At 44.4% G+C, this 13,688-nt stretch overlaps 1 protein-coding gene across 1 annotated transcript in view; it reads right to left on the bottom strand.

The window, feature by feature from the left end:
• Nucleotides 1-1,094: 1,094 nt before the first annotated feature.
• Nucleotides 1,095-13,688, bottom strand: part of HMGA2 (high mobility group AT-hook 2) — a gene marked incomplete at both ends in the record, with an annotated part of 121,602 nt that continues 109,008 nt past the window's right edge. Inside the window, one exon of the mRNA XM_082498584.1 lies at nt 1,095-1,142. Within this exon, the coding sequence (XP_082354710.1) occupies nt 1,095-1,142 (48 nt within the window). The remainder of the gene's footprint in view (nt 1,143-13,688) is intronic.

Raw genomic sequence — 13,688 nt, 5'->3', positions numbered from 1 at the left:
TACATTGCTTAAAGTAATGCACAAGCATAGCTGAGGTACATGGTGTTGGTTCTTACATCATGACTGATGAGTAATGAGGAGAGATTCAATTCTTTTGAAATACTGGTATAATATGAGTGGAATTAGTTGAAACTAAGCAAAACATATGGATTATTTTTGTTCAGAGAAACTCACAATTAATTCTGAGGTACCTTTCTGTATGTTTTAAAACACATTTCTCGCTAAAGACTTGGTCATTAATGGCATAAGAGTGTTTGGTGTCAGTCATTTTTGTTTCCATAGAAAATGCCTGACTCTACAGAAAGCCGATTCCACCTGGCTTCCTATCGTCCAAAAGATGAGGGCTGTTCATTTTCTTTACTACTACTTCTGCTGATATGTTTGTATCTGTAACTATACAACGTATCTTTGTCTTTCTTCCCTTTTGCAAAATGAAAGTACCTTTTTTGTGTTGATTTCTTTCTTCCGATTACCAGCTGAATGAAGTGAAAGATCAGCTTTCAGTTTTTTTCCTGAAATAACAGTAAGTCTTAAAAAAAAAAATCAAGTACAAGTCTACAAGAAGGTTACAAAAAAAAAAAAAAAAAGAGTAGTATCTATCCCTTATCTTTGGTGTTCTAAAACAGGGAGTTCACTAAGTAGGGAGTGGGTTGCTGGAAGTGTTGCAAGGCTTTAGTGTTACACACCCAGCCTTTCCTATTTCAATGCCCATTATAATGACTATGTTACAAGTTTCTTGTTTATATGCAGTGCAGTGAATGACATAAACCTGATTTGGAGCTCTTCTTGACCCATTCACCCTTACTTAGCAGCTCAAACAAACTATTAGTAGGTTAAGAAAAAAGAAAACAGTAATTAAAAGTTGCATCGTTAATCTGTGTCCCCTTTGTGTTACAGCAGTTTTTCACTAAACCTGGGACTGTGAAGGGATTACAAAGATGATTAGTCAAATCCTTTTTAAGGTTATGCGATATTTTTTTCCCCCAGGCAAAAGTGGAAAGACCATGGCAATAGAAAATAAGTGGTCAAGGCAGTGTCTTCTCCCTTCAAAAGACCCAACTGCTGATGAGGTAGAAATTGCATGGTGCGGTCTCCTAGTCTTCCTCTGCAGACTCTTGTGAGGACGTTTCTTCAGTCTCTTCCTAGAATACACAAACAGAAAAAATAAATACTGTGGTGACTGTGTGTCTTAGGCTGCCACCTCACTCTTCTCTCATGCGGCTGACAATTACCTCCTGAGCCAACAAAGTGCCCTTTACAGCTCCTGTGAGATCTCAAGAAGCCACCCTGGGGAGGAGGGGAAGGTCTCCCGCCCTCCACTCATAGAACCATAGAATCATTTAAGCTGGAAAAGACTCTAAAGATCATTGAGTCCAACCACCCCACTTTGGTTTGCCAGGCTTTCCTCCTAGCCCAGGGGGTGCCACGAAAAAGCAATTTGTGCCATGCTCTGTTGTGGCCCTCTTATGGCCAGCAGACATGGGCCCCTAGAAAACGGAAAGCATTTTGAGCAGGTACCCAATGTTAAGTGGGTGCTCTGGGAAGCCTTCTCCTCTGCATCCTCTGTCCTCCTCCAGCCCACTGCTGCCTTCACGTGTGACTTCAGCAAGCCCGCTCAAATGTGATGCTCTTACACTGGTTATTTAACAAATGTGCAGGACCTTTCAGGACATGGGCAGTAAACTGGGGGCAATAAACATTTCTGATAAAAGAGGCTGTCAGTGAAATGTCATTTTTTATCAAATGCTGCACATCATCGCCTGAGACAGCACGTGAAAAAGATCTAGGAAGAACAAGAATTTACCCCTTCAGCCAACTGAGACCTTTTAAGAATGACCAGCTTAAAACAGCTTATAACAGTCTTCATACTTTAATAGATTTGATTTTCCACATGGCTTCATTTTGTCTGGGTGGCTAACTGACACAATTTATAACTCTCTTCCTTTCCCAGGCCACTACAGTACACCATTCAGCAAAGCATGCCTTAAAGCTTGCCTGCGTTATATGACCAAACTTCCATTCATTAGTGTTTGAAACACCTCAGCTGTGAAGGGCTCCTAAATGCTACCATGTGTGACACTGCTGCAGAGGAGCGGCATCAAGGAAAAACATTGGGCTTTAATCATAGGCCACTGTTCACTGCAATCCCCTTGCAAAACGTTCACCACCCCCACCCCCCCCCGCAAAGAAAAGGCTGGAAAAAAAAAAAAAGCTGTAAATCCAGGGAATAAACATAAGTATAAATGAATGGATGACAGCTTAAAAAATATAACCATAGCAGCATCAAGCCATGAGATTTCACACTGGTTTTGTTTAGTCTGCTTTGGGTTATGTGGGAAATGTGAAAAGCATGAAGCAAACACTCCCCCCTCTCCCTTCGTACCCCCACCTCCCGCTAAAGCTCGGGCCTCAGATATTTAAGCCAGTAGATTTTTACCTCTTGACTAGGAAACAGGCCATGACCCTGGGGTACTCTCTCGAGCACCAGGCACACAGAAAGATGTAGCATGATCAAAGCCGTGGACGGAGAAAAGAGAGCAAAGTCAAGTGTCAGCTGCCCTCTGCCCTTGACTTTTCAATTAATATTTAAATTCCAGAAGACACCGATCTATCATGCAGATGAACAATTTCTTCCTCGCAACAACTCATGTCACTTGTAGCAGGGTTATATTCACAGTGCTGCTAGGAAAATGATTCCTGACTCACAAAACGATTAAACAAATTTTACCCCATCCCTGGCGGCACTGGGGGACCTGCGCTCACACTCCACCAAATACCATTAATGTGTAATGCATTTTCCCTGTTTACCTTCCCAACAGAATGGGACTGCGACTGTTACATTTCAGTCAAGAAGAAAAACGGTATCTACAGGCACCTAATGAAGGGCTAATTTGGGCTGCACGTGGAGAGACCATGCAAAATATGTTGGTAATTCAGGATTTGGGATCATCAAGGCAAACACTGACTTTGCTTCCAAACCAAGTATTTCAGTTAAAAGTTAGGACTTTGGGTTCTGTGCTCTTAACATAATACAGGTAGACATGTTTTGGTATTTGACGATGATAACGTGCTTCATTCCTTACAGCACCACAGCCAGCCACGAGCCTCTCATTGTCATTTCCCAGAAGACGGCCGGTCATGCGTGGGCGCGGAGCGGCAGCTCGCATTGTTTTACACTTGGCTTGTCAGGAGACTACTGAAACCTGATGGACTCATTTTCCATGAAGGTGCACTTCCGATCACAGAACATGGACGGGGGAAAGTATGTGGAAGGACATACGTCAGAGCCCAGCCAGGGTAGCCACAGAGAGCTGTTTTTAGTAAAAGAGTTGCCCGCTCTAGTGATTTTTATTGTGAATCTCACAGTATGTTTTTTCCTTGTAGCCCCTGCTGTAGTGACCAAGAAAATGAATGAGAAGCTATTCCTTCATCTATATATGTATGTTCATGTAATGAAGGATGAGTTTCTCTCATCTGCATATGTACATGCAAATATGTGTATCTGTAGTACCCAGAAGGATGAGAAACCAAAAATCAAGCTAAACCCTCCCAAATATTTAAATAATAAACTAATTATTAAAAAATATTTGAGACTGGCAGACTTCAAATTCACATCAGTCTTGGGAAAGACTTTTTTTCATGAAGAAAAGCTGGCAAAGGGATCAGATTGTTGTGCAGCAAAAAGAAAACTTTTCTTCATTAAGTTCATTCCCTGCAAAAGCCTAGGACAGCTCAGTTACAGATGGGTGGTTTTAAGCCAACCTATCATGTAAGTCCCTTGTCAAGACACAGATGGAGACATGATTGCTGCTCTGAAGTGCTTACAATTCAAACAAAGGGATAATACAAATCAGACATATATGCATGGAGAGACCCAAAGGAAGAAGCGAGTAAAGGTTCTGAAAGAGAAAATGCAGATGTGTAAGACAGGAACAGAGAGGGATTTTTTGCACTGGTAAAAAACTGGTTGCAAGTATCAGAAGGTTGTGCTGCTGTGATCCTCAACCCACCCTTGGTCTCTACAGCACCCAAACGCACACACACTTCTCCCTAAAAGAGGGAGAGGGGCAGGCGTTCTGAGAACTGTGCACCCCCTAGAAGTTGCAAACTGGCTTTGCACTGAGTCTGTTCAGCCAAAGATTCACTGAAGTGCAGTGTGGCATGTCAGGGCGCTGGGTATCTCAGGGTAAGGATGCTTTGCCATCAGTTAGCACCCTCCAAGCACTTACAAGTCCTCACAGACCCAAGATAGATGGCATAGCCACGTATCATAGGATCAGTCCCTGAGTCAAAAGTCGAAGGAGGAACTGGGGCTGGAGTGAAACGCTTTCAAAGTCCAGATGTGCGTCTGATCAAGTTGAAGAGAAGGGCAAAAATCAAGAAGGAGAGCGTGGTCGTTAGAGCAGGCATTGGAAATCCAAGTCACTCAGTCACAGCGTGATAGCAATGCAGAGCATAAATTCAGCAACACCACCACAGCAAGGGCTCAGCCAAGAAGCAAAGGTTTCAGGTTACATGGCAGCCTTAATTCAGGTTGTTCTCACTTTTTAGGTGCATTCACTGTAGTTGTGGAGACAGAATGGTGACATGTGTTAATTGAGCGTAAATGTTCCTTGATCCAGTTTTGCCTTGAACAGCTACTCCCTGGTTATTTGTTTTCTGCTGCAGCAAGCTTGCAAAAGGCTGGGCTCGCAGACTGCAAGGAGAAACCTGAGAAACCTTCAAACTAACCAGGTCGGATCCAGCTAACAGGGAAGCTGCAGCCAGGCAGACCTCAGGCTGAACGGGACACACACCTGACGGGCAGGGTAAATACACACATGCCGAGCTCAGGCTTTACTCCCTGCTGCTAAGACAATATCCCAGGTGGCTCCCCGCAGATCTGTGAGCCCCGCGTGGATGTATCCCCAGGGCCCGAGAAACACGGGGATGCGCTCGAAATGCAGTTTTACATGGCATGTCCTGTCCTTGGATGTCTCACGCATGGGCACATTTATCCTGAGTTGCTACGGGTCACAGCATGATACTGTAAGACAAACTGCAAGCCAGAACCCTGAGTTGTTTCCACCCTTAATTGCTGTAACTGCTATAACCAAGCCAGGAGTGATGTGAAGCTGCTGTCTCTCCCAAAGAAAGAGCAGCAAGAAGGCTTTCTCCAAATATCCAACATGCACAAATGTTTAAGTAGGTCTTTACTTGAGGGGTATCACTGGCAAGTGGCTGGCAGATGGGTACGCTGGACTGGAACCCACCAGTGCAGCCCCCTCCCCTCTCACTGGTGTTGGGTTCCAGCAGGAGAGAAAGGATACATGTTTCCCAAAGGCTGACAGCAGGTATCTGCCCTGAGAAGGGCTACTCCGTGGGAGGCTGGCAACACTATTGTTAGCCCTGATTTAACAGTGGTGAAGGTAACAAAAAGGACCAGGAGGCAGGACAACAAGCTTCAGTTGCAAGTGCTATCTGCAGCCAGTTTGACTATTTGGGCTTGCCCAACACACGATTTCAAAATATGACATCCTTAGTGGGATCTGGTTGCCTGAAGATAGGAGCTCAGAGCTGTTTTAGGTGCCCTGGATATCTCATCTGGTATCCAGCAGCCAGGTCAGAAGGGTGCTGGTCTCCTGTGTCATACCTGCCTGCTCTGTGTGGATATCTGTGGTCCTCTGGGACAGCTAAAAGGGCACAGAACTGCAGTGTCAAGATGCATGGATCCACTAACCCTCTCCAGAGCTATGATGTTGCATCTCTGCTTTTGAAGGTTCTCCACTGTGGAAAAACAAACTGGTGTGTACTGTAGGAACATGTGAAGTGATAAGCATTAGCATGTGCAACTCACCCCTAAAGTTCAGTGGTGGCACCATCCAGAATGGAGCTCTCCAATGAATGATTGTATTTAAACTGAAGAGTCTCTTCAGGTCAGAGTCACCCTGTGTTCCCAAGAGACTTCTTTCCCATGACATGCTGCGCGAGTGAAATGTAGCTCTACATGCCGCCCAAGACCTCCATTTGGTGATCCACATTTGGTTGGCGCTATTTTTCTGACAGTACAAGCAGCCAGTATCATCCCGGTGCCCTCAAGAACAGACAAGCTTAGATCGGCCTTTGTATGTCCTCTGCATTCCTTTACTTGGTGGACCCCCACAAAGTGGTCACTACAAAACCTGATGAGACAATTGTCTGTTTGAGAGAAGCATTCCCCACCTGCAGAAGGGCAATTGTTCGGCATTTTTGTAAAAATGTTTGTTCCGTTCTAATACCCTGGGGCAAAGCTCCTTTATGGCTACTTCAAGGTTAATTGTCCTTGCCTCAAGAAACTCACTGGCAATTCAGCTGGCAATTCAGTCTTTTTCACCTTCTGCTCATGAATTTCTGAACCAGGGACTAAAAAAAACTAGAACCAATTTTGTGACATGAACTCAGGATCACAGTAATGCTAAAAATATGGAGCCTCTGAATTTGTCAGAGATTTTATTCTATAACAAAGTATTAGCTATTGGCACAGATTTTCCCGGCTGCTTTCTAAGCCTGAGAGGGTATGCTTGAATAGATATGTCAAAAAGAACTGCTGACAAGAGCAACTTGCAAACTGTGGACCATTGTCTGCTGGTAACTTGTCTGAAATCCCCTGGCATGCAAGCTAATATTTTCAGAGGGGTCCCTGAAGCCAGTGGCTCCTATAGCAGATGCAGGGGCCCTGGCTGTGCCCAGCTGAGACACAGTGACATCCCAACTGCTTCGCGGCCAATGCACCAAACTGCTTTAGAAATTCTTACAGCACTCACAGACACTCAGAGCAGGGTTGCTCTGCTTGAAGCCACTTCGAGCTATTTCACCCCCTGCAAAGCACCCTGGTGAGCTCAGTGACAGCTGTCATTCAGGAGTCAGGCAAAGTTTAATTCCAGAAGCTGGATTCAGAGCTCAAACTGTTGCAGGTATTTACTTCACACATCGCAATAGAAGTATTCATTTGAGCAGAAGAGATCACCATGACCATATACAGAAAGGCTACACAACTCTTCTTACTGCTGGATTAAAGCATGTTTTTAAGAAGGGCACCTAAGGAAATTATTTCAATACAGAAACTCTGTATCCAAATAGATATAATTCAATCAGCCTACAAGCAAGCACTTTCTGTGCACTGTCACTCCTAGCATGCAAGAAGGAGCATAACTTCTCTAGCCTTGGCAGTTAAAAGCCCAGCTAAAACGTCTGCCTGCAGAGCAGATCTGAGTGCCCTTGCCCTCCTCCAGCACTGTTTCTGCTATCGTTGACTAAAGCATGGGACAGCCCTGGGGGCAGTGAACAGAAAGGTGTGTCCCCTCCCCCGGGAAGCAAAACTCTCCATATGGCAGCTGATGGGGCAGTTTTGGGTTGAGATTTAAGGACTGGAAATAAACATTCTTGCTTTAAATGTCTAAGTCCCTACAGACTTAGTCTCTAGTGGCCCACCTTGTCACAAGGATCTTGGCCTTCAAAAGACTACAGACTTGGCCATAGCGTGAGTCCGATATTAGGATACCAGAAAGCAGTCTTGCTGAGTTGCCGCTTAACTTTCCCTATGCTCAAGTGTGTGCTGAGAGGCACGTGCAGAGGTGCCTAATGTTCTTGGGAGCAGTCTAAGGGCTGCAAAGTGTCTTAAAGATAATTTTGACTTGGAGATGTCCTCAAAGTTTCCACGCTCAGGAAGGCAATGCACAACAGACAGCAAGAATAAGATTTATCTTTGAGTGTGCATGTACTCAACAGCACTGGTTTTGAAATTCATGTGCAGACTTGTTTTGAAATCCCCATGCTCTCTGATTTGAAGCAGACACTTCAAGCCGGGTTTTCTACTTTCTAGAAAGAAGCCTACCCACCAAGCTGTTGTGCACAGAGGATGCATCTTTCTTCTGTTGAAGTTGCTCCACTTTTACATAAATAATCAAATATTCTGTGAGTGATGGAAAGGAAGCAGAGAGAATAAAGCAAAACACTGATGCTGTCCTGCAGGTGACCAGCCTGTGGCTTTTGAGCTGCATAGTTAGTAAGCAAATTAAGGGCACCCTCTCCTTTCACTGCTGGAACAACACTGCTTGACTAGCAAAAAGGCTGCTCATGGAGGTTACTGGACAATCCCCATCCCCAGCTGTTGGAGAAAGTGAACTAGCTGGGGCAGCCAGAGTGAAGTTGCTGGGGCTGCGCTGGGACTCAGCTGCTGGTAAGCATGACCCAGGCCAACAACAGTGGTAGAGGTCAGAGAGAGCTACCATCCTTGCACACCCATGAACCACTTCTACAGATCCCCCTCCTCTGCTGCAGGAAGTGTCTCACAAGGCTTGGCAAAGTTTTGGCCCTTGAGTAACAGGTTCAGACAACCTGTTCAAAGATAACCTGGTCAGAGGCGACCAGGACAGTGCTCAGGAGGATCCCTTCAGGACAGGACAGGACATTCCTCTTTAAGTTAGAACATCCTTCTTTAATCTTCAAGTCTCTTCTTCCTGTTAGATTAAGGGGGATTCAAAAACATTTCTCTATCTCCTAGCTTATCTCCCACTAGGAGAACTGTTTGATATAATGGAGTGATAATGAGTCTCTCTGGTCACTTTGAGACAAAGGGCACATCTGACACAGGATTTTTAAATCCAGGAGGCCTCACAATGAGAACTTCCAGAGACAGAAATTAGGCTGGCATTTAGATAGCCTAAAAAGTACCTGCCTTAGGCTCTTCCACTCAACACCTGCTACAGATGTTCTTCAACAAACCTCAGCTCCAGGTGCCCAACTTTGCCACAGATTTTAGAGCAGCCCTGAAGTTAACTCAGCAATAAGGTTTCTGCAAGGCAGCGGGTCGCTCAGCGCTGAAGCCTGTGCTGCTGAAGCCTTTTGAAATTGAGACTCAGCTGTCTAAATTATGTCAGGCCAGATTTCTTAAACGCGTTTTGGCATCTGAGTATAGCAAGTGCCTTTTTGACCTAAGCAGGTCAAAACACTTTGAAAAAATCTGTTCCCCATGTGATTAAAAGGAGAGTGAAAATCTCCAGCAAAATCTCAGTACCAGTCATAAGAATTTTGCAGGAAGCACCATTTAAAGTCTGCAAAGCACAGACTTAAAGCGAAAATGGTGCTTGAAGCAGTTGTGGATGCTGTGCTAACACTGACAGAGACGTTATTTTGTCTTGGAGAGCTTCAACCCTACAAGATGTAAACAGTTCTGGTGGGAAGGAAATAAAATATTAAGGAAAAGAAGGCAGTGGTGCTGTTAGAAACATATACAACCCAGCTGGACTAACCCCAACTTTGAGAAGCTGCTCTTACAAACCTCTTGTGGAGGCTGTAAACTGGAGGAGTGGTAAACTGCTCTGCGTTCACACAGCACACCATGCTCCAGAGCCAAAATCCAAGCTGGAGCCTAAGGCAAGCAGAGGCTCCAATAATAGTCTCTAATCACTAATGTGTATGTCCGTAATGAGATGAAGAGCAATAAAAGGTGGGTGCCAGTCTTTAAAAATCCTTAGGCTTGCACAGTCCACTGAAATGCTGTGGGTCACTGCGTGAGCTCTGCTTTCTTGTGGCAGTGGAGATGGCTAAGCCCAAAAGGATCCTGGAGCCCACATAGGTAAACCTGAGGGAGTCTGCCTTCCTCCTGAGTCCCTGTGGCACTGGAAACAGCGCTGATTCCTGCACATATTTTATGTTGACCGGCAGAGGAAGGACTGCGGTGAAGGTCTCCCAGAATGGGGTAGTGAAAGGAACGCTAGGACAGGCTTTGAAATGCAGGTCAAACCCACATCATTTAACTTTTGCCCCCCTCCCCCTATTTTAGAACATGAAAAGGAGAATAAAGTAAGGCCTGTTAGATTTCTATTCTCCTTTTTTCCCCTACCCAAAAAATGACTGCTTGTTACAGACAGGAAGCAACTGCCAGAAGTTATTCACCTCCAATCCTTTATCACTTAAAAAAGCATTAGGACTCGGTCCACGGAGCCACTGGCAACTGTGGTTTGGGAACAGCTATCTATCTGTAATGATAAATAATAAAATAAAGCGTCTTCCCTTTTGAATCCCAGCTGAGAGATCTTGCCAAGTGATCAAGCTTGTCTGAAGCTCCGTGCAGCAGCTTTGAAGTAATAAGAAAGAGATTGAAAACCTGCAGCCAAGAGCCGCACACACCTCATTAGGGCCCAGCCATGCGGGAAGGCCGAGCAGCAGCGGCCGGGCCTGGCCCCGTGTACCCACTGGAAAGGGGCTGCGGGAAGGGAAGATAAAAGAGCCTTTCACAGTGGAAGTGCACTGGTGACATTTTTACGAGCGGCAGCCCCGAGGACGAGGGGGTCTCGGCCGCCATGTTGCCTGAGTGCAGGCCTCGGGGCTGGGCAGGGGCGCAGGGGGCTCAGCTGCTGCCATCACCCTTCCTCACTCTCCCCTGGTTTCCCCTCTTCCTTTCTTTTTTTTTTTTTTTTGTTTCTGAAGGAGAAAGTTTAATGTACAACCTTCCCCAGGTTGTACTCAGAAAAGTCCTATCCGTTCCCCCCCCGCCCCAAATAAGAAACATATTTCTGAAAGATAGCAAGCTGGATTCTCCGATCTGGTTCAGGAGAGTTCATGCGAGTCTTTGTGGTATAATTCAGCTAAATGATTTTTTTTTTCTTTAAAGAAAAAAAAACCCAAAGCAAAACAAAAACACTAAAGCTTAACAGACTTGTAAAACGCTTTTAAAAACGTCTGAAGAGTTTAATCACAGATCTTACCACACAGACACTGGTGAGGGGCTGTGTGCTGGCAGTAAAGCACAGTATTTAACTTTGAGAGCTGAAGTTCTGGGTTTAATTTTCAGTTTCAGACTAAACAGCAGGTCTGCAGCGAAAGGCAGGGCGAGGACTCCTGAGCTAAAAGCGGTGATGGAAATGCTTTTCTTGCAAACTTTACTGATTGTGTAAGCATGGAGCACCTCTTTGTGCAGGAGAAAGCGCAAAATCAGAGAAGTTTGTGTTGGATTTAATAAACTCCCTGCCCTGTCCCCTCCCTTTTTTTACTGCAAAGAATTCTGCTGCTATTTTGTTATGTAATGCTGCAGGCTAAAAATATATCCCTAATTTAAGCCATCTTGCCAATAAATCTACAAATACCAGGTAATCCAAAAAGGGTAGTTATGGTTTAATGACATACTCTTCTTGTCATCTTAATATGTTCAACTCCTAAAGGATTTAGAGTGATGCATTTAAAGATTTTTTCAACTTCTTGAATATCTCCACACAATCTGGTGGAAAGGGTGATAAAGTATGGTCCTCTTCAGCACAGATCGGCAACCCAACTTTTCAAGCTCCATCTGCGCTGCAATCTGTGCTACCACAGGGCAAAACTCTTTCTCTAGCAAGATGGTCTGATTCAAAGTGAGTGGGGCTGTCCAACTTAATAGATAGTGATTATTTCCCTTTGGATATAGAACCTTTTATGGGAGTTTCTTTTCCAATTGAACACATCTATATTCTATAATCAAACCAGAAAAGGTATCCTGGTGGAAATGTGTGTTCCAAACATGTTTTCTTTTAGGACTGAGACAGATTTACTGCAATTTATACCTCAATGTTAATCTATCCTGCTCTTCCTAAACATAAAAAAATACTAATATAAATTACAGTTAATGCCTCACTGTATAACACAGTTCTCAGGAGACTATTAAAGCCACGGGCGAGCTGCCCAACATACTGTAACTGTCTCTTTGCTCTTCTGATTTCAGTTTCCAGATTTTGCCTCAAAATAAGCATGAGAATCAGGGAAGGGGAGGGGGTGGAAGCCGTTCACTGCCCCGAATCTGATATCTCCCGGGTCCTAGAGCTCACATGTCCCTTCCTTCCAGACTCAAGTCTGGTTTCAATGGAGCTCTCATTTTTCTTCCCACTAATCCTGCCGTGAGATCAACCATTGGTAACTCTGTGAGAAATTAAATACCAGGATATGGGAAATCTGAGATCTGAATTTGGGCAGAATGTGGGTGATTCATTTGTTATTTCTCTCCTTCTCTTTTCCCATGGTTGTTGTGTGGCAAATAACTCTCCAAACCTGAGATCAGAGATCGTCCCTGAACAATATGACTACATTGACAGAGCAGAAGCAAAGCAAGAAGTACATTGGCAGTATTATATCCCTTTTCAGTATAAGCAACAGTCATTTGTAAAGAGAAATTTTGGCCAACATTTTCTGAAAACATTCTGGCATTTCCAGAGATGCCTCACAAGAGGATCAGCAGCAGAACAACATCATGGTGATGCTCACCATCTGCTGGAGCAGTCTTCATAAAGAATTTAACATTTGTAGCATTGCGATCCCAATGAAATAGGAACCATGAGATGATAAGTTTGCTATGGTGATGTGGGTGCTACAATGCCCGACAGTCAATCAGTCGTATTGAATGGCTTTTCTATTTCCTTGGTGTAAGAAAAGCATATTTATTTATTTATTTAAGTCCAATAAGGATGAACTCAAGATGCTTACAAACACTGTACTGCCCAAAGGTTTAGGTCCTTCATGCACTACTTGGCAATGTGCTGATGTCTGAAAACCACCTACGCACTCCTGTAGCCTTCAACATGAAGTACCTAGGAGCATAATTCTCACTGCACAGTCTACGAAGAGGTTGTGATACTCCCAAACATTTTATGCTGCCTATAAACACAGCAGCACGACGCTCACAATAGCCAATGAGCAACTGATGACCATGAGCCCTGAACGGCCCCTCAGACAGCAGCCTGTCTGTCACAGCCCATCCTCGCTGGCTGGGTTGCTTCATACCATCACAGCACTAAGGGACAACACAGTGCGAGCACCAGAGGAAGTGATGTAAGATGGAAGCTCCACCAGGGAAAATGGTTTTAGAGTGTTTATTACAATTTTATTTCATGCTCACTTTTATGAGTCCTTTGCCCGAGTTGCCCTTACTGAGCTGCAAAGGAGGAGGCACATTTGTAGGTCCAGCCTATCCATCCCAGCCTTAACGTTTGGCATAGGTGTCACAAGCTGACAGGCTGCCCAGGGAGGCCAGATGTCACCCCAGGGTAGCGTGGCAGCACTGATTTCAAGGAACTGAATTCACTGAATTCCACAAATGCCCCATAGTGACTGAAAGAGTAGCTGTGAAGTGCTTCTTATTCTTCTTCTATTCCAAGGCTGTTATTCTGGGCAACAAGAGGACCTCATAAAATTCCCCAGATGTCACGGAAACCCCAGAATAAAATACAATATTGGCTTCTCATTGCTTCCTTCCAGAACATGTTTAAAGATGTATATCAGTTAATAAGGGCTGAGCATACTGCTCTTTTCCCTATTCAAATCTTTTTAATAGTGCTGGCATGCAAATACTATAACTGACCATCCCAGCAAATTATTTAACAGATAAAAGTATTATTTTCATTGGTCTTAACTTTGATTTTCATTGTGTTTACCTTATTCCACATTCATTGCAGCATACCTCATTTTTAACATACAATTTGCAACAGAATTTATATGGGCCTGAACTGGCACAGCAAAGACGTAGCAATTTCTAGAAGTGGCTACACAGAAGGTTCATGTCCCATGTTTTTCAGTGCAGCAGATGACCTGGGTTACAGCCCTGAGTATCTATTAATAATATTTATGTCAGGAAATAAGGCATCTTTCAGTGACTTCAGCTGGGTGTGGAGGAGCAACAACAATGCTGACTGAAAGATGCAGTC

Source organism: Vanellus vanellus (assembly GCF_965231255.1).
Source record: "Vanellus vanellus genome assembly, chromosome: 1".
Classification (NCBI taxonomy): domain Eukaryota; kingdom Metazoa; phylum Chordata; class Aves; order Charadriiformes; family Charadriidae; genus Vanellus; species Vanellus vanellus.
Note: the sequence above shows the minus strand (reverse complement) of the source record. Positions and strands in the feature narration are given on the sequence as shown.